The sequence below is a fragment of the Physeter macrocephalus genome, chromosome 2 (genome assembly GCF_002837175.3).
Source record: "Physeter macrocephalus isolate SW-GA chromosome 2, ASM283717v5, whole genome shotgun sequence".
Lineage (NCBI taxonomy): Eukaryota > Metazoa > Chordata > Mammalia > Artiodactyla > Physeteridae > Physeter > Physeter macrocephalus.
This window is the reverse complement of record NC_041215.1, coordinates 35,964,843-35,985,877: the sequence shown is the minus strand read 5'-3', so window position 1 is coordinate 35,985,877 and position 21,035 is coordinate 35,964,843. Positions and strand designations below refer to the sequence as shown.

General features: G+C 39.8%; 1 protein-coding gene across 6 annotated transcripts in view; it reads left to right on the top strand.

Annotated features, from left to right (window-relative positions):
- Nucleotides 1-21,035, top strand: part of SAP130 (Sin3A associated protein 130) — a 75,684-nt gene that overhangs the window by 41,336 nt on the left and 13,313 nt on the right. For 5 of the 6 annotated variants that reach the window (XM_007127054.4, XM_028501414.2, XM_007127053.4 and 2 more), the window contains 3 exons: nt 7,854-8,212; nt 12,291-12,539; nt 12,721-12,846. In XM_007127054.4, coding sequence (XP_007127116.2) covers nt 7,854-8,212; nt 12,291-12,539; nt 12,721-12,846 — 734 coding nt within the window. Of the gene's footprint in view, nt 1-7,853; nt 8,213-12,290; nt 12,540-12,720; nt 12,847-19,451; nt 20,413-21,035 lie in introns of those variants that run through there. The other variant, XM_055087376.1, reaches the window with a different exon arrangement.

The following is a 21,035-nucleotide window of genomic DNA, read 5'->3' as shown; positions in this document are numbered from 1 at the left end:
TCGTACAAGCCTAGGTCTCATCCTAAATTATCTTTGCTGTTGCCATTTTCAGATCTTCTAATCACATGCCATTTTACTTCTAGATTTATCACATTTTTTTTCTGCATTTTCATTGCTGTTGGCCAGTTCTCTTTCAGTCGTTCATTTTTGTAAAATTTCACCTGGGTTTATCACTAGGAAACTAGACAGCACAACTGCACACTTTGCTGTCTGCATGAACTGAGCAGTTCACGTGCAGTCATCAACCAGTCAACGATATACTTCAAAAGAAGTGATGTGCGATGTGCATGTCTGTAAGTTACAGAGTGATTTGTGGACTGAAGAGCTAGTAGCAAAGTTTTCACTTTATGAAGTTACTCATAGTTAATAATTATACTGTAGTAACTGAAATTCGAACAGTGTTGGTGGGGGACTGGGGGAATACAGTTACACGTATGTATGTGAAAGTCACACATACCAGTGTTGTGCGAAGTAAGCACTGTCTGTATATTGGGAATGAACAAGGAGCAGCAAGGGAGAGCAGCCTAGAATGAGGGGCAGGGTTGTACAGAATGGTTCAGAGATAACAATGAGAGCCAGATTATGTATACAGGGCTTTGTGGGCCATTCACAATCTTTTGGTTTTTATTTTGAGTGAGACAAGAGTGCCATCAGAGGGCTAAGGCATAGGAGTGACATGGTTTGACTTATTTCTAAAAGGATTGCTCTGGCTGCTGTGCTGAGAATCAACTGCAAGAAGACAAGAGTGGAAGCAGTGAGACCAAGTAAGAGATTATAAAACCTTAGACTGTCTTAATGGCTTGGACCAGCATGGAGGTAGTAAAAGTCTTCAGAAGAGTTCAGATTCTCAATATGTATTGACGGTACAGCTGTTGGAATTTTCTAACTGAGTGGAGAGAAAGGGAAGGAGGCAATGATAGCTACCAATTTTTGCCTGAGCAACTACAGATAAGGAATTACCCTTTCTGAAGTGAGAAATAGCAAGGGAGAAATCAGGAGTTTACTTTTAGATATTTTATTTTGAGATATCCAAGTGGTTAAACACACCCAAGTGGAGATGTCACGTGCATAGCTGGATATATATTTCTGAAGTATATACAATTCTGGAATTGAAGACGGAGGTCCATGCTGATGATTAAGATTTGGGAATTAAAGCAGGTACCGGCATACCTTGTTTTATGGCGCTTCACAGATACTGCATTTTTTACAAATTGCAGGTTTATGGCAACCCTACATCAAGCAACTCTGTCAGTGCCTTGTTTTTTTTTTTAAGCATTTGCTCACCTTGTGTCTCTATGTCACATTTTGGTAATTCTCACCGTATTTCAAACTTTTTCGTTATTGTTATATCCGCTATAGTGATCTGTAATCAGTGATTTCTGATGTCACTGCTGTGATTCCCTGAAGGCTCAGATGATGGTTAGCTTTTTATAGCAAAAAAGTATTTTTTACAATTAAGGCATGTATATTGTGTTTTTTTAGGCATAACACTGTTGCACACTTAATAGACTACAGTGTAAACATAACTTCTGCGTGCACTGAGCAGCCAACAAACTTGTGTGACTTGCTTTATTGCGATATTCATTTTATTGCAGCGGTCTGGAGCCAGGCCTGCATTATCTCTAAGGTATGCAGTATGTATACTTTAACACCATGAGAGTGGAAAAGCTCCCATTGACAGTGAGTATAAACAGAGAAGTGGTACAAGGACCACACCTTAGGACATAACCATCTTTGGAGGTCAGGAAAGTGCAAAACCAGAAAAGGAGACTGTATTCCTGTACTGTGTGATGTTCCCAAATAGGCTGGTGCCATAATTAAGTTCTCAGTTAATGAACATTTAAATTATTTCCATTTATCACTGTAATAAACATTACTACAGTGAATCTCATTAGCTATCATTGAGCCTCGTTGCAAACATTTCTCAGGGGTAGATTTCTGGAAGTAGCATTGATGGGTCAAAGTAAACGTGCAGTTTAATTTCTGATTTCCAATCACTCTGCCTTTTTACATGCTTACAAGATATGTGTTCCCATTTTCTGCACATTCTTGCCAACAACAGATACTAAATTTTGCAAACGTAATACACTTATTTTCAGTTGTTTAAGATTTTTTTTTTTTTAAACAAAGCATATGGAGTTACTTTTAAAGTGGTAGAAAAAAAGTAGTTCATGACGGTGAAGAGCACACTATGATGTATCAATACAAAAGTTTATCCCTTGTGAGCAAAACCTGCAGAAACTTGGGTGAGGAGGGGCTGTTGTAGACTCTTTCCTGGGCTTAGTATGGTTCAGAGAAGCTGTGGGGTGGGCCCCACACAGGCACCCAGGCTGGCCTTTTTTTGCAGTTGGCAGTCTGTTTCTGTGGCACCTGAAAGAAGAGAGTATTTAGATTGTGAAAAACAACCAGCTGAAAGAGCAGTTTTCCTACCCTCCCACACCCAAGGAGTCTCACGTAAATGACTGTTTCTTGGAATAGCCCAACTCATTTACCGACGAGTAATAACAGAAGGATTGATGGGAAAATAAGTTTAAAAAGTAGGAAAAAAGCAACAAAATATATTAGTTTGTTCACTGAGAACACTCACCAGAAAAACATTTACAGGGGACAGATGAAATTTATAACAGAATATTTGACTGTGAATAGAAATTACTTAACAAAATAGCCACCACTTTTATGAAACAAAACACAAGGATGAAATACAAAGACTCCCAAGAATAAGTGAGAAAACATAAAGAGATGATACATGAGTGGACAGAATTCAGTAAAGATCACAGAATGAAGTACAGTTAAAACGAAAACAGAGTAGGCATAGAGGATGGAAATGAAAAACGTGAACAAAAATTTTAAAAGAAACAAAATGAAAACCATACTGAACACGCTGTGATACAAGTAAGATCAAACATATACATGTCGGGCTTCCCTGGTGCTGCAGTGGTTGAGAGTCCGCCTGCCGATGCAGGAGACACGGGTTCGTTCCCCGGTCCGGGAAGATCCCACATGCCGCGGAGCGGCTGGGCCATGGCCGCTGAGCCTGCGCGTCCGGAGCCTGTGCTCCGCAACGGGAGAGGCCACAACAGTGAGAGGCCCGCGTACAGCAAAAAAAAAACAACTAAAAAAAAAAACATAGACATGTCAGCGTCTCTGAAGTCAATATATAACTTTAAGTTGACTGCATGTTAATATCCTATCATTAAATAATGTATTTTTAAGTTCACAAAATACTGGTGTCTTGGATGGTGTTGGCAACTTAGATTCAATGAAATAGTGAAATAGAGTGGTGTTGTGTAGAGATGGTAGTGGGTAGGTTAGAGGAAGGAGGGAAGGAGACTTCTCAATACATCTTTTGAAACGTGAACACTAATTCAAAACAAAACATTAAGAAAAGTTGAAATATTAGAAAACAGTAGGTTTAGAAAGTAAATCCAGATGCTAACAAAATAGATATAAAAATTGAATTTTAAAAGAAGTCACATGGTACGATACTACAAGTTTTTTAAGGAACCTCCATACTGTTTGCTTAGGTTTTCCCTGCCAGTCACTAATTCATCCTCAAACTCTCCACCAAACCTATAGAAAAGCTCTGAATAAAGGTGGACCTGTCAGATCTCTGTGTCATTTGTTCTTGGTAGCATCCCTCCAGTCTGCATTGGTTGCTCTCTAGGCACCCAATATAATGTGGCAACTCTGAACATCAGACTCCCACCCCTCCCCAGGTTTGTTGCTATTCCTTGTAGTTGTAGTTGTTTAGTGACTTTTCTGAACTAATTCTATATCTTTGTCTAATGCAGCCACTGAAATCTACTTGGTTACTTTTGTAGTCAGCTAATGAAAGAACGGATTTTCTTTGATGCTTGGAACCAATAAGTCTCCATGTGTTTGCGAGAGAGCTCTGTGTGTGTCTTGGGTACCCTGTCAGCACTTAGGCAGGCAGTTGACAGCTCTGCCTTAGCTCTCTCTTCCTGCTTGCACAGAGCCTCACAGTCAGCCAGAGGTGACTTAGGGCCTTCTCAGTTCTTCCCTGGGCGTGTGCTTAGCCCTGGGTATGCACACAGCCCGACATGTGCGTGTTGCTTCCTACACTGCCAGAAATATGTCAGAGCTGTTCAAATCTCCTACGGATATTTCATTCTCCAGCTTTTCCTTTCAAGTTTTTTGGGTAGCTTATTGTTTGCCTCAACTGTTATCCTCTCAGTCAGCTGGGAAACTGATCGATTGCCTCTAATATTTTACAAAAACATCCCTTGGGAGAAGGTCTTTTGCACTGACAAGCTCCAAGTCAAGTCAAATAAGACAGCCTTGCAAATGGGAATGAGCAGACGGGTCATATAATGGTAATTCTTTGGTAAAGAGGGTTTGTAGTGTCTCTGACCCCTCTGGTAGCTGCAAGGCTGCTGGTTTTCACTGTCAGTGTGGGCTGTTGCCTGATACGTCTACTGTGGAGCTGGAAATGGAAGAATGGAAACAGTGCAAGTTAAAACGCCACAAAGTTTACTGTTCTTACCAAGATTCAGCCTATTTTCTTGAATAGTTTTGCCAGATTGTTGAAAGCCTTTGGTTAATTTCTAGAGTTCTGAAAAAGTTGTTTCTGACTTTCTTTTTTTTTTTTTGCCAGTTTTTTGTTTCTTTTATGAAAGGGAATTTTCCGAGATCCTAAGTCTCATATATTTTTGCTGATGTCTCTGGTTATTTTATCTTTTTTTTTTTTTTTAACTGCATTGGGTCTTCGTTGCTGTGCATGGGCTTTCTCTAGTTGCAGCGAGTGAGGGCTACTCTTTGTTGTAGTGCACAGGCTTCTCATTGTGGTGGCTTCTCTTGTTGCAGAGCACGGGCTCTAGGCACGTGGGCTTCAGTAGTTGTGGCACCTGGGCTCTAGAGCGCAGGCTCAATAGTTGTGGCGCACAGGCTTAGTTGCTCTGCGACATGTGGGATCTTCCAGACCAGGGCTCGAACCCGTGTCCCCTGTATTGGCAGGTGGATTCTTAACCACTGTGCCACCAGGGAAGCCCTATTTTATCTTTTAATTGTCTTTAATTCCAGAATAATCCTTACCTCTGTACCACCCTTATTTTTTAAAATGCTTATCTTGAAATAATTTAAGACTCACAAAAAGTTGCAAAAGTAGTACAGAAATTTCCCATGTACCCTTTTTCCAGCTTCCCCAAATCATTACATCTTACATGATTCTAGTACCTTTTTAAAATGAAAAGTCTGGCATTGGTACAATACTGTTGACTTAACTACAGACCTCATTAGAATATCACCAATTTTTATAATGTACTTTATTTTCCTTTGGTGTATACTACTTTGAAATTTTATCACATGAATAGATTTGTATAACCACTGTTATAATCAGAATATGGAATTGTTTCATTACAACAAAGACATTCCCTCATTTACAGTCACACCCTTCCCCCAACCCTAACTCCTTGCCATTCAGCTGTTCTTCATCACTATAATTTTGTCATTTTGAGAGTTTTATGTAAATGGAATCATATAATTATATATATAATTATATAGCTTATTTTCACTTGGCATAGTACTTTTGAGAGTCATCCGAGTTGTAGCATTGTAGTAGTTCTGTTTTGGTTGAGCAGTGTTTTATCATATGGATGTAGCACAATCTGTTTATCTGTTCACTCATTGAAATACATTGGGGTTGTTTCTAGTTTGGGGCTGTTAACAAATAAAGCTGCTGTAAAATTCACATACAGTGCTCTGGGTAGACACACATTTTCATTTCTGTAGGATAAAAATCCCAAGAGTGCAGTTGCTGGGGTGCATTGTACATGTATATTTTTAGTTTTATAAGAAACCTCCAAACTGTTTTCCAGGGTAACTGGACCATTTGAAATTCATACCTGCAACATAGGAGATCCTTTTATTATACAACCCTACTAAACTCATTTATTAGTGTTAGAAGGTTTTTTGTAGAAATAATTGCTCCACATTCTTTCCTGCACTTGGTATCATAGGGTATTATATTTTCACCATTCTGATATGTGTGTGGTCATATATCATCGAAGCTTTCTTTGCACGTCTCTAATGGCTAATAGTGTTGAACATTTTCTTGTGTGCTTATTAGCCATCTGAATATTTTCTTAAGCAAATGGTTCGTTATTCATGTGTTGTGCCCATTTTTAATGGGATTATTTGTTTTCTTAGTGTTGAGTTTACAGACTTCTTTATATTTTCTAAATGTAACTCCTTTATTAGATATGTGTTTTGTTTTCGTTTTTTAAACCATCTTAAGTGTATATTTCAGCGGTATTAAGCATATTCCCAGTGCTGTGCAACCAACCTCCAGATATTTTTCATCTTGCAAAACTGCAGCTGTATACCCGTTTTACAGCAACTCCCCATTGTCTCTCATTTCAGCCCCTGGAAATCACCATTCTGCTTTCTTTTTCAGTGAATTTGACTACTCTAGGTAGCGCATATAAATGGAGTCCTACAGTACGGTAACCCCTCGGTACCCTCTCGGGGCATTGGTTCCATGACCTGCACCCCTGCATATATCAAAATCTGTGGAAGTTCAAGTCCCTTATATAAAATGGCATAGTATTTTCATGTAACCTATGCATCTCCAGATTACTTATAATACCTAATACAATGTAAATGGTGTGTAAATAGTAGCCAGCATGCACCAAGTTCAAGTTTTGCTTTTTGGAACTTTCTGGAATTTTTTGTCCCTAAATATTTTCCATTCACTGCTGGTTGAATCTGCAGATGTGGAGCCTGCGGGTATAGAGGACCTACTGTATTTTTGTGATTGGCTTATTTTACTTAGCATAATCTCAGATATACGCAGTATGTGCTTTACAGATATATTTTTCAGTCTCTGCCTTGTCTTTTCAATCTCGAAATGGTCTTTAGCAAAGCAAAAGTTTTTAATTTTGATGAAGCCCGATTTATCAGTTTTTTGTGCTTTTGGTGTCATGTCTAAGAACTCCAGTCATAAAAGTTTTATAGTTTTACATTTTTACGTTTAGACTTATGATCCTTGTTTAATTCATATTTGTATATGGTGTGAGGTTTTGGTCAATACTGAATTTTTTGCCTATTTAAGTCCTGTTGCTTGGGGCCTTGAACTTGAGGGGTATTGTCTTGTGTTGCTTTTGATATTCTGAATTTTCAGCAGTAGTATATAAATTTTCAGCAGCAGTAATATAAATCAGTAAAGCTTTACAGCTGTCAAATGAAATATTTTACTTAAAAAAATGTTTGAGAAGAATTTGTAATGACATCGATGACTTCTTATAAAACTGAAAAAAATAGAATATACATTTTTGAAGACTGTATTTGTAGTTACTTTAGATGTCTGGAGTAGTTCTGGTAAAACATACTGGAATGTTGTGGTGACCCTGGGTAGAGGGCTGGGTGTTCAAAGTGGAGGGAAGTTATTCTCAATTTGTATTCTTTTCGATCTTTTCCATGTGCATGAGTTTCCTGTTTTATAAGAAGTAGGTTTACAAATGACATATGAAGTGTGAGTATAGTTGTTATTAAAAAAAAAACCTCCTAAGGCAACGTATGCAGTAATGAATTCTTGGAGGAAAAAGTACACTAATGTAATGAAAATTGGTTGTCTTTCAGTGATGTGACTTTGATTTCTTTAAAATGTTGTTTTCTAAGTTAATTTTATTACTGCCTATAAACACGATGGGGATGTTTCTGAAACTTGAATTCCCTTTAAAAGTTACCTTAAAGTTCAACTTTTAAAATCAAGGAATAGAGTTTTAGTTGTGCTCTGTGTTGTACAGAAAGAATTGGACAAATATTCACCTTCTGAGATGATGCAGGTTAAGGCAATTTTCTGTGTTTGCTACATCATCTTTGCTTTTGTGTTTCAGTGCCAAACCCAAGTCAGAGATCCACGTATCGATGGCCACTCCAGTCACTGTGTCTGTGGAGACCATGTCCAATCAAAATAATGATCAGCCCACCGTTGCAGTCCCACCCACCGCTCAGCAGCCTCCACCAGCCATTCCAACTATGATTGCAGCAGCTAGCCCCCCGTCACAACCAGCGGTTGCCCTTCCAACCATTCCTGGAGCAGTTCCCGTCACTCCACCCATCACCACCATTGCCACTGCCCCTCCACCGCCAGTGGCTGTGGGCAGCAGTCTCTCCTCCGTTTTGGGCCCTCCTGTACCTGAGATAAAAGTTAAAGAAGAAGTGGAACCAGTGGACATCATGAGGCCAGTTTCTGGTAAGTTCATTCACAGTATACTCTTTGCTGGCAGTTGCTTCTTCCCCTTTTCCTCACTCTCCTCAAGGCGTCAGGCTTCCTGGCTGAGGGTCACACAAGAGTTTGGACTCTCCTCAGAGTCCAAACTCTTGTGTGACCCTCAGCCAGGAAGCCTGACGCCTTGATGCCCATTTGAAATTTGTATTTCATTAGTTTTTAATAAATAGAAGAAAGCATTACGCTCCTTTTGAAAACTAAAACCATATTGCTGCCCTTTTATAGTTAATTTTCTCACCAAAATCATGAAAAAGATTATTATTTCCCCAAGAATATCTTTAAACATAGCTTCTTGTATTCATTAAGAAAATATTGCCATGTACAAGGGGTTCACAATACAATCATAGCTAAGTGCTGATTAGTTTACAGTGTATTCCCTGCCATTTTTTGTTGCCTTGTATATGCAATAAAGTAAGATTTGTGTTGTAGAAAGTAGTCTCTTGATAAATTTATTTGTGATTAGTAAAATCTCAAAACTACCATTACCCCCTCCCTCTTCTCAACTCAACTTCTAGTTTGTAAAAGGCAGGTCACTTTAAAGGTTTTCTTTTTGTTTGGTTGGTTTTCTGTTATTTTAATAACTTATGTGGAATCTTATTTTTCCTGACTACAAAAGTAACATTCAGTGTATGAAATTTATAAAATACAGACAAAGCCAAAGTGGAAAACAAGTCAGTTTGTCCCATAGTTACCCAGTACTACCCTCTTACCATTTCGGCATGAAGGCCCCCATCTCCTATGCTGTCTGTTCAGTTATGAGGTGTGGTCATGCTATGTCTACAGTTTTTAAACCTGCTGTGTATTTATTTGCTTATTTATTTTCATTTTATTATGCCAGGAAATATCCTTCTATGGCACCCATATTTAGCCTCAGCACTTCCGTTGAAAGGTACTGTGGATAACCCTGGAGGGGAAAGGAAATGGTCTCACTTTTGCTGTTCATCTGCTCTTTCAACGTTCTGGATACGTCCTCTTAACCTCTCGGTACTAGGAAGTTGGCAGTAGTCCTTCCTCAGACTGTAGGGCTCTGCACCAGGCACTGATGATCCAACCTTGTACCAAACAAGCACAACTCCATCCTCTTGGAGCTTACCTTCTAGCAAGGGCGACAGGCGGTAAAATGAAGTAGAGACAAAATATAAGGGAAAATTAGGACTGGAGCTGTGATTTTTAAGAACGTTTTAAAGGGAAGGCCTTACTGAGGAAATGATCTTTGAGCAGAGACATTAAAGAGATGAAATGCTGGCCATGAGGATATCTGGAAAAAGATCATCTCAGACCAAGAGAGCAGTAAATGTAAAAGCCTGGTGTGCTCAAAGAATAGCAGAGACAACAGTAGATGGAGCTCAGTAAGTGAGGGGAGCGGGATAGACAAGGTCAGAGAAACAGGGTCAAGACTGTGAGAGCCTGTGGGCCACTGTAAGGCCTTCGGCTTTGCTGAGGGAAGTGGGAGCTATTAGAGGGTTCTGAGCAGAAGAGAGACTAGAGCTCACTTCCATTTTTAACAGACCACTCTGGCTGCTCTGTGGGGAAAAGGCTGGGAACAAGGGTGGAATTAGGGAGATGTGTTTAGAGGCTGCTGCATTAATTGCAGGGACCAGGGAAGGTTTCAGCCAGGGTAGTAGCAGTACCAGGAGTATGAAGTGGTGAGAGTCTAGATATATTACTGAAGTAGAACTGAGAGGATTTCTGTATTAAGGTGGAATGTTGTGTGTGAGGAACAGCATCAGAGGCAGCTATAAAGTTTTTGGTCTTAGTGTAGGAAGCATAGAGTTGCTGGCAGCTGAGGTAGGGGAGGGTGCAGGGGGCTCCATTGTGTAGGGAGAGATTAGGAGTTAGTTTTTAATCTTATCCATTAAGGTAGATCTTAATGGCTAAGATCAACTGAGGAGTGAGCGCCGATAAAAAACAGAAGCAGTTGTGAACTGAGCCCTGGGGCACTGCACCATTTTGAGGAGGGAGAGGAGGCCGAAGCTAGCAAAGGAGACTCAGTGGAGGGGCCAGAGTGATAGGGATAAAGCGTGGAGTATGATGTCCTAGAAAAGCCAGGACAAGGGTCATGACTGATGAGAGATCAAATAAGGTAAAAACTGAGCAAGACCATTGGATTTAGCAGTATGAAGGTCATGCAGATCTTGAGAAGAGCAGTTTCCATGTAATGATGTTGGCCACAGCATAATGGGGAGTGGGTTCAGGAGAAAGCTGAGAAATAACTATTCGAGACAGTGAGTCTAAACAGCACTTGAGGAGTTTGTTATAAAGCGCTAGAAAAAAGAAGGGCAATATCTGAAGGGAAATGATGCCAAGAGGAAGTTATGTTTAAGACAGGACAAATGAGTTTTGTATGTTAATGGGAGTGATCCAGTGGAGGGGAAAGAAGTGATGATGCCGGAAAAAGAGATGAATTCCTGGAGCGATGTCTGAGGAGGTGAGAGTGGGTGGGACCTATTGTGTACGTGAAGGAATCTGTCTGCTGAAATCACAGAGAGAAAGGAAGGGCCTGGTCACAACGCATGGCAGTGGGTATGGCCGGTGGGGATTTGTGGACTTTTCCTTCTGATTATTTCTATATTTTCCAGTAAGATAGAAAGCAGGGTCATAGCTGAGGGTAAGGGCAGTACAGGAGGTGTTGAGGGTGAATGGACTTGGCAGATGCGGTAGGATCGTCCAGCAAGGGCCTGCTCGAGGTCAGCGAGCATGCTAACAGGACACCTGTGCCCGTTGCTGTGTGTTTTTCTCTGGCTACACTCAGCGGCACAGGTGCAAACTAGTTGGAGAGTTGGATTTAACCTGTTGTGCTTTTTGCTCAGTGAGTACAGTGAATCAAAAGAAAGGACAATAAATGAATAAAGTGAATAAAATTGATGGGAGAATTAAAACCCAGTGATAGGAGAGAGTGGACATTTGAGGGATGAGTGACAGCAAATAAGTGGTATGATTAATGGATAATAGTTCCTAATGGGGTCTAGGAATTGTTGGAGGCAAGTTACTAAGTGACCTAGAAAGATAGTTGGGCTATCTTTGGGCTGGAAAGTCAGATACTAGAAATTGAGATGTGATGACAGAGTGAAGGCTATGACTTTGGGGAGTGGATGGCTGAGGAAGGGTGGAGGGAAAAGATAGGCCAAGGATATATGGTGTAGAAGAGTTGAGGTGAACTTTTCTCATGATTTGCGAGTCCCCAGATACATGATCCATACAAGCCCAAACAAATGATGTTAACGTTGTACTAAGAATGCTACTTATCTGGGGCCAGTGGACTGTGGTAGTTAAATAATCCAGGCTCCGAAGCCAGACTGCCTCTGTCAGCTCCCAGCTGTCCCACTTCATACTTGTGTGATTTGTGCCACATTTTGTCATCTTTAAATTGGGGCATAATATAATGCCTCCTTACTCAGGTTACTTTTAAGATTGTATGAGTTAATGGGTTATCTCCTAGAAATCAATGCCCAAAGGCTTGAAAAACAGTGGCTTGAACATGTAAGGTTTTATTGTCTCCCTTGAAGCGAATCCTGAGGCAGACAGTCCAGGCATGGTATGTGGACTCCATAAAATCATTAAGGATCCAGGCTCCTATCACCCCTAGCATTTGACCCTCATGCACTTGATTCAAGATAGCTGCTGGAACTCCAGCTATCCCGTCTGAGTTCCAGGGTCACAGGAAGAAGACGAGGAGTGGGTCATGCCTTCTTTCAAGGAAACTTCTTAAAAGTGCTACAGAGCACTTGTATTTTCATTTCAAAAGGCCACAATGAACTGTAAGGGAGACTAGTAAATATGGTCTTCCAGCCGAGTGACAGTGTGCCCATTTCAAAGTGAGGGGTGCTCGTGCTAAGGGAGGTGAAGATGTGAGGTATTAGAAAGCAGTTGGCAGCCTCTGCCACAGTTGGAGTGCTTAGCATGGTGCTGGGCATGTCGGAAGACTCCATAAATGTTAGCTCTCTTTCCTGTCTTCCTCATCTTTCTCATTGATGGAAATCAAGTGACACTGTCCACTGTGTTTGAGCTCTCATGCATGTGTGCACCCTTTCTCCTATGACAGCAGTTCCCCCGCTGGCTACCAACAGTGTGTCTCCGTCTCTTGCATTGCTGGCTAACAACCTGTCCATGCCTACAAGTGACCTACCACCCGGTGCTTCGCCAAGGAAAAAGCCTCGGAAGCAGCAGCACGTGATTTCCACAGAAGAAGGGGATATGATGGAGACAAACAGCACTGATGATGAGAAGTCCACTGCCAAGAGTCTTCTGGTGAAGGCAGAGAAGCGCAAGTCTCCTCCCAAGGAGTATATCGGTAATGCTCACTTGAGCTTAATTTTGTCACGAGAAGCTTCCCACTTAAGTCAGGGGTCCATCCCTGAGGCTGTTTACATAGCCAGATTTCACTTACGGCTCACCTGCAGGAATTGTACCAGGAAGATTGTTGCAAATAGATAGAAAGTTATTTAATGTCTTCTTTTTCTCCTCTTGAATAGATGAAGAAGGTGTGAGGTATGTCCCAGTGCGTCCAAGACCTCCCATTACTTTGCTCCGTCACTATCGGAACCCCTGGAAAGCTGCATACCACCACTTTCAGCGGTACAGTGACGTCCGGGTCAAAGGTCAGTTTCCCCAGAAATGTTTGGTGTTAACCCTTGCAATGGGTCTTTCACTCAGCTATATTGAAATCACAGTAGAATAGGAAAACAGAATCACAGTTTCCCAGTTTCAAAAAGAACCATAAGTTTTTGTTATAAAATCTCAAGACTTTATTGTTTAACTTAGACAGAATGTACAGTTGAGCATAAAATTTGTAAAATTATCCTTTGCCTCGGAAAGCTATGTGTACTTTACTGGAAACACAGTCTAATGAATAAACGACAACATGTGTTGCCAGCTCCCCAGGTGGTCACAGGACCTCTTTAGCCCTCAAAGTAGTTGAGGAAGAGCTATACTAGACTGTTATTGGACATGGTCCACAGTAGTTCCAGGATGCTCAGATATACATGTGTGATAAGCCCCAGGAGGTGTATTTTCCAAAAGACCTTTTGTTCAACATATGTGAAGCTCTTGGAATGGTGCAAGCACTCAGTGAATGTTTTTGTGGTTTTGAACTTGGGAATAACATTCTCATAAACCCACTTATAATAAAAATGGCTGATAGTACTTTGCAAATATCTGCAAATATTTCTACGGATAGACTTTGTGTCATTAATCTCAAATATAATCATTGCACAGAGAAGTGTAAGTTTTCAGAGAATTGGTCATATTTCCCATTCCCTCAAATAAACTTTACTTGGAAGCTTCCTTGAAGCCTCAAGATGAGTCTGATTTGGATGGTACTGACTAATGCCTATCAGCAGGAGTGAAGGTCCTGACAGTTCACTGTCTGAATGGAAGTACAGAGGTGGCTGCACTGCCCAGCTTTTCTTCCTCACAAGTACACCCTGAGGATTGAAAAGAGGGTGAGATTTCGAAAGAGAAATCAGAGAATGTTGGCCTTTGGTGGAAGCAGGATATGAGCCACCAAACATTTCTTCACACCACAGGAATTCCATATCGTAGCAGGAAAATATTTACAGTTTTCCCTGGTAACATTTTAAGCCATAAAAGATTCTTATTGTTTATTGGAACTCACTCTTCAAAAACTATCTCAAGAAAGGTTATTTGACAGCTGAAAATATTGATGATTCCTAAATCTTCTGTTTGGATATGTACATATTAATCACCTTGTGCCAAGTCTCTTGACTATTAAACACTTTTTTTTCCTCTCACTGTTGTGGTCTCTCCCGTTGCGGAGCACAGGCTCCGGACGCGCAGGCTCAGCGGCCTTGGCTCACAGGCCCAGCTGCTCCACGGCATGTGGGATCTTCCCGGACCGGGGCACGAACCCGCGTCCCCTGCATCGGCAGGCGGATTCTTAACCACTGCGCCACCAGGGAAGCCCTATTAAACTTTAATTGAACTGTTTTGCCTAAGCTTTAAAGTCATATTCATACAAAGAAATAAAGATGGAGTGCTAAAAACAGGTAATTCACAGGGAGGAAAGAAAAGAGAAATAGGGGAATAAGAAGCACAGAAAACAAACAGAAAACAAATAATATCATGGCAGGCTTAGCCTTACATATCAGTAATTACCTTAAATGTAAATAGTCTGAAAGTACCAATTAAAACACAGATGGGCAGAGAGGATAAAAAAAAAGATCCAACTATATTATGTCTGTAAGAAACTTCAGATACAGTGTGTCAGTAGAGTGACAGTAAAAGGGTGGAAAAATATTTACAATGCAAAAACTAATCAAAAAACAAGAGTAGTTATAGTAATATCAAATAAAAGTAGACTTCAGAGGAAAGAAAATTACTAGAAATGAAAAAAGGCATTACATACTGATTAAAAATATATAGGCAACAAAAATCAAGAGCTTCAGAATATATGAAGCAAAAACAGTTGAAAGGAGTAGTAGGCAAATGTGCAGTCATAGTTAGAACTTCAACACCCTCTTCTCGGCAGTTGATAGAAGTACTTGACAGAAAATCAGCAAGGATATACAAGAAGTGAACACCACGAACCAACATCTAGTAGACATTATAGGACACTGGAACTGTGGCAGAATACATATTCTCAAGTGCGCCCAGAACATATAAAGACAGACCATATTTAGGATCATAAACCTCAACGAATTAGTGAGAATTGAAATCATATAGAAAAATATAAAGTATCTTCATTGACCATAATGGAATCAAACTAGAAACCAGGGACAGATAAAACCTCCAAGCCATGGATTAAGCAACACACTTCTAAATAATGGGTCAAAGAGGAAGTCTAAAGGGAAGTTTTTAAAAATACTTAAAACTGAATGAAAATAAAAGAACAACATACCAAAATATGTGGAAGGCAACTAAAGCAGTGCCAACATGAAAATCTATAGCACTAAATGTTTATATCAAAACAGAGGAGGAAATAGCTCAATCACAGTTTCTACATCAAAAAAAGAGAAAAAGAAGAACAACATAAACTCAAAGCAGGTACAAGGAAGAAAATAGTGAAGATAGCAGAAATCAGTGAAATTGAAAACAGAAAATAATAAAAATGAAAAAGCTAATTCTTTAAAAGAAAAATCAATAAAATAAATTTCTAGCAAGACTGAAGAAGGTAGAAGAGAGAGGACATAAATCATGAATATGAAGAAGGAAACAGGAGAGACAGCACTGCAAACATCTGCAGACAACAACCGTACGCTTACTGCATATGCAAGCATGGCAACAAACAGTGCTTTTCACATGATATTCTGTGTTAGAGATTAGCTCAAGATGGCAGAGTAGAAGTATGTGAGCTCAACCCTTCTTAAAAAAACACCAAAACCACAACTAACTGCTGAACAACCATCAACCAAAAAAAAAGCACTAGAACCTACCGAAAAATATAGCCTACATCCAAAGAGGAAGAAGCCACAATGAGATGGTAGGAGGGGTGCAATTGCTATAAAATCAAATCCCATACCCACCAGGTGGGCAACTCACAAACTGCAAAACAGTTATACCACAGATGTTCTCCCACAGGAGTGAAAGTTCTGAGCCCCACATCAGGCTTCCCAGCCTGGTACTCTGACAACAGAAGGAGGAGCCCCCAGAGAACCTGGCTTTGAAGGCCAGCAGGGGTTGATTGCAGAAATTCCACAGGACTGGGAGAAACAGAAACTCCAATCTTGGAGGGCGCACACAAGGTCCCATGCACACTAGGACCCAGGGGTGAAAAGCAGTGATCCCATAAGAGACGGGCAGACCTACCTGCTAGTATTGGAGGGTCTCCTGCAGAGGTGGGGGATGGCCGTGGCTCACTACAGGGACAATAACACCAGCAGCGGCAGTTCTGGGGAGTACTCGTTGTTGTGAGCCCTCCCAGAGGCCACCATTAGCCCCACCCAACAGCCTGTAGGCTCCATGCTATAACACCTCAGGCCAAATGACCAACAGGACAGAACACAGCCCCACCCCTCAGCAGACATGCAGCTTAAAGTCTTCCTGAGCATGGCTCTGCCCACCAGAGGAACAAGACCCAGCTCCACCCACCACTGGGCAGGAACCAGTCTCTCACATCAGGAAGCCTGCACAAGCCTAATCTAGCCTCATCCACCAGAGGGCAGACAGCAGAAGCAAGAACTACAATCCTGCAGCCTGCAGAATGGAAACCACAATCACAGAAAGTTAGACAAAGTGAAACGTCAGAGGAATATGTCCCAGATGAAAGAACAAGGTAAAAACCCCAGAAGAACAACTCAGTGAAGTAGAGACAGGCAACCTACCAGAAAAAGAATTCAAAATAATGATAGCGAAGGTGATCCAAGACCTCGGAAAAAGAATGGAGGCAGAGATCGAGAAGATGCAAGAAATGTTTAACAAAGACCCAGAAGAACTAAAGAACAAACAAACAGAGATGAACAGCACAATAACTAAAATGAAAATTACACTAGAAGGAATCTATAGCACAATAACTGAGGCAGAAAAATGGATAAGTGACCTAGAAGACAGAATGGTATAAATCACTGCCACGGAACAGAATAAAGAAAAAAGAATGAAAAGAAATGAAGACAGTCTGAGAGACCTGTGGGTCAACATTAACTGCACCAACATTCGCATTATGGGGGTCCCAGAAGGAGGAGAGAGAAAGAACCTGAGAAAATATGTGAAGAGATAATAGCTGAAAACTTCTCTAACATGGGAAAGGAAACAGTCAACTAAGTCCAGGAAGCGCAGAGCATCCCAGGCAGAATAAACCCAAGGAGGAACACGCTGAGACACATAGTAATCAAATTGACAAAAATTAAAGACAAAAAAATGTTTAAAGCAACAAATAACATACAAAGGAACTCCCATGAAGTTATCAGCTGATTTCTTAGCAGAAACTTTGCAGGCCAGAGGGAGTGGTGAGATGTATTTACAGTGAGGTAAGGGAAGAACCTACAACCAAGATTACTCTACCCAGCAAGGCTCTCATTCAGATTCGACAGAGAAATCAAAAGCTTTACAGACAGGCAGAAGCTAAGAAAATTCAGCACCACCAGACCAGCTTTGCAACAAATTCTAAAGGAACTTCTCTAAGTTAAAAAGAAGAGACCAAAACTACTATAGAGACAAGAAGATTACAATTGAAAAAGCTCACCAGTAAAGGCAAACATACAGTAAAGGTAGCAAATCATCTGCACACAATATGATATCAAAACTAGCAAAATTGTGAGAAGAGGAGAGCACAAATGCAGGATGTTGGAAATGCATTTGAAATTAAAAGACCAGCAACTTAAAAGTCTTATTTATATATAGACTGCTATATCGAAACCTCATGGTAACCGCAAACTGAAAATCTACAATAGGTACACAAAAAAGGAATCCAAACAGAACATCAAATCACAAGGGAAGAGAACAAAGAGGAAGGGAAGAAAAAACACCTGCAATAACAAATCCAAAACAGTTAACAAAATGGCAATAAGAGCAAACATATCGATAATTACCTTAAATGTAAACAGATTAAATAACCAAAAGACGTAGACTGGCTGAATGGATGCAAAAACAAGACCTGTATATATGCCGTCTACGAGAGGCCCACTTCAGATCTAGAGACACATACAGAATGGGAAAAGGTATTCCATGCAAATGCAGATCAGAAGAAAGCTGGAGTAGCAATACTCATAACAGACAAAATAGACTTTAAAATAAAGATTATTACAAGAGACAAAGAAGGACACTACATAATGATCAAGGGATCAATCTAAGAAGATATAATAGTTGTAAATAGATATTCACTCAACATAGGAGCACCTCAATATATAAGGCAAATATTAACAGCTGTAAAGGGAGAAACTGACAGTAACACAGTAATACTGGGGGACTTTAACACCCTGCTTTCAAAAATGAACAGATCATCCAGACAGAAAATCAGTAAGGAAACACAGGCCTTAAATGACACATTAGACCAGATGGACTTAATTGATATTTTTAGAGCATTCCATACAAAAGCAGCAGAATACATGTTCTTCTCAAGTGCATATGGAACATTCTCCAGGATAGATTACATCTTGGGTCACAAATCAATCCTCAGTAAATTTAAGAAACAAATCATATCAAGCATCTTTTCCAACCACCACACTATGAGATTAGAAATCAACTACAAGAAAAAACTGCAAAAACCACAAGCACGTGGAGGCTAAACAATATGCTACTAAACAACCACTGGGTCACTGAAGAAATCAAAGAGGCAATCAGAAAATACCTAGAGACAAATGAAAACAAAAACACAATGATCCAAAACCTATGGGATGCAGCAAAAAAAGTTCTAAGAGGGAAGTTTATAGCAATACAATCTTAGCTCAGGAAACAAGAAAAATCTCAAACGATCTAACCTTATACCTAAAGCAACTAGAGAAAGAAGAACAAACAAAACCCAAAGTTAGAAGAAATAAAGATCAGAGCAGAAATAAATGAAATAGAGATGAAGAAAACAGTAGCAAAGATGAATGAAACTAAAAGCTGGTTCTTTGAAAAGGTAAACAAAATTGATAAACCTTTAGCCTGACCCATCAAGAAAAAAAAGGAGAGGGCTCAAATCAGTAAGATTAAAAATGAAAAAGGAGAAGTTACAACTGACACCACAGAAATACAAAGGATCGTAAGAGACTACTACATGCAACTATATGCCAATAAAATAGTCAACATGGAAGAAAGACAAATCCTTAGAAAGGTACAATCTTCCAAGACTGAACCAGGAAAAAATAGAAAATATGAACAGACCAAGCACAAGTACTGAAATTGAAACTGTGATTAAAAAACTCCCAACAACAAAAGTCCAGGACCAGATGGCTTCACAGTTGAATTCTATCAAACATTTAGAGAAGAACTAACACCTGTCCTTCTGTAACTGTTTCAAAAAACTGCAGAGAGAGGAACACTCCCAAACTTATTCTATGAGGCCACCATCACCCTGGTACCAAAATTAGACAAAGATAATACAAAAAAAGAACATTACAGGCCAATATCACTGATGAACATAGACGCAAAAATCCTCAACGAAATACTAGCAAACCGAATCCAATAACACATTAAAAAGGTCATACACCATGATCAAGTGGGATTTATCCCAGGGGTGGAAGGATTTTTCAGTATCTGCAAATCAATCCATGTGATACACATATTAACAAATAATTGAAGAATAAAACCTATATGATTATCTCAACAGGTGCAGAAAAAGCTTTTGACAAAATTCAACACCCATTTATGATAAAAACTCTCCAGAAAGTGGGCATAGAGGGAACATACCTCAACATACTAAAGAACATATATGACAAACCTACAGCTAACATCATACTCAACGGTGAAAAGCTGAAAGCATTTCCTGTAAGGTCAAGAGCAAGACAAGGATGTCCACTCTCGCTGCTTTTATTCAACATAGTTATGGAAGTCCTAACCACAGCAATCAGAAGGGGAAAAAAAAAGTCATCCAAATTGGAAAAGAAGAAGTAAAACTCACTTTTTGCAGATGACATGTTATTATACATAGAAAATCCTAAAGATGCTACCAGAAAACTACTATAGCTCATCAGTGAATTGAGTAAAGTTACAGCATACAAAATTAATACACAGAAATCTGTTGCATTTCTATACACTAACAACAAAAGATCAGAAAAAGAAATTAAAGAAACAATCCCATTTACCACCACATCATAAAGAATAAAATACCTAGGAATAAACCTACCTAAGGAGGCAAAAGACGTGTACTCCAAAAACTCTTAAGATGCTGATGAAAGAAATCAAAGATGACCCAACCACATGGAAAGATATACTGTGTTCTTAGATTGGAAGAATCAAAATTCTCAAAATAACTATACCACCCAAGGCAATCTACAGTCTTAAAATTTGTATGGAGACATGAAAGACCCAGAATTAGCCAGAGCAATCTTGAGAAAGAAAAATGGAGCTGGAGGGATCAGGCTCCCTGACTTCAGACTATACTACAAAGCTATAGTCATTACAGCAGTGTGTTACTGGCACAAAAACAGAAATACACATCAATGGAACAGGATAGAAACCTCAGAAATAAACCCATGCACCTGTGGTCAATTAATCTATGACAAAGGAGACAATGGAGGAGAGACAGTGCAATACAGTGGAGGAGAGACAGTCTCTTCAATAAATGGTGCTGGAAAACTGGACAACTACATGTCAGAAAATGAAATTGGAACATTCTTTAACACCATACACAAAAATAAACTCAAAATGGATTAAAGACCTAAATGTAAGACCAGACATTATAAAACTCTTAGAAGAAAACATAGGCAGAACACTGACATAAATTGCAGCAGTATCTTTTTTGATCCATCTCCCAGAATAATGGAAATAAAAATAAACAAATGGGACCTGATTAAACTCAAAAGCTTTGTACAGCAAAGGAAGCCATAAACAAAACAAGACAACCCACAGAATGGGAGAAATTATTTGCAAATGATGCAGCTCACAGGGCTTAGTCTCCAAAATTTACCAACAGCTCATGCAGCTCAGTATCATCAAAACAAACAACCCAATCAAAAAATGGGCAGAAGACCTAAATAGACATTTCTCCAAAGAAGACATACAAATGGTCAAGAGGCACATGAAAAGATGTTCAGCCTCACTAATTATTAGAGAAATGCAAATCAAAACTACAATGAGATACCACCTCACACCAGTCAGAATGGCCATTGTCAAAAAATCTACAAACAATAAATGCTGGGAAGGGTGTGGAGAAAAGGGAATCCTCCTACACTATTAGTAGGAATGTAAATTA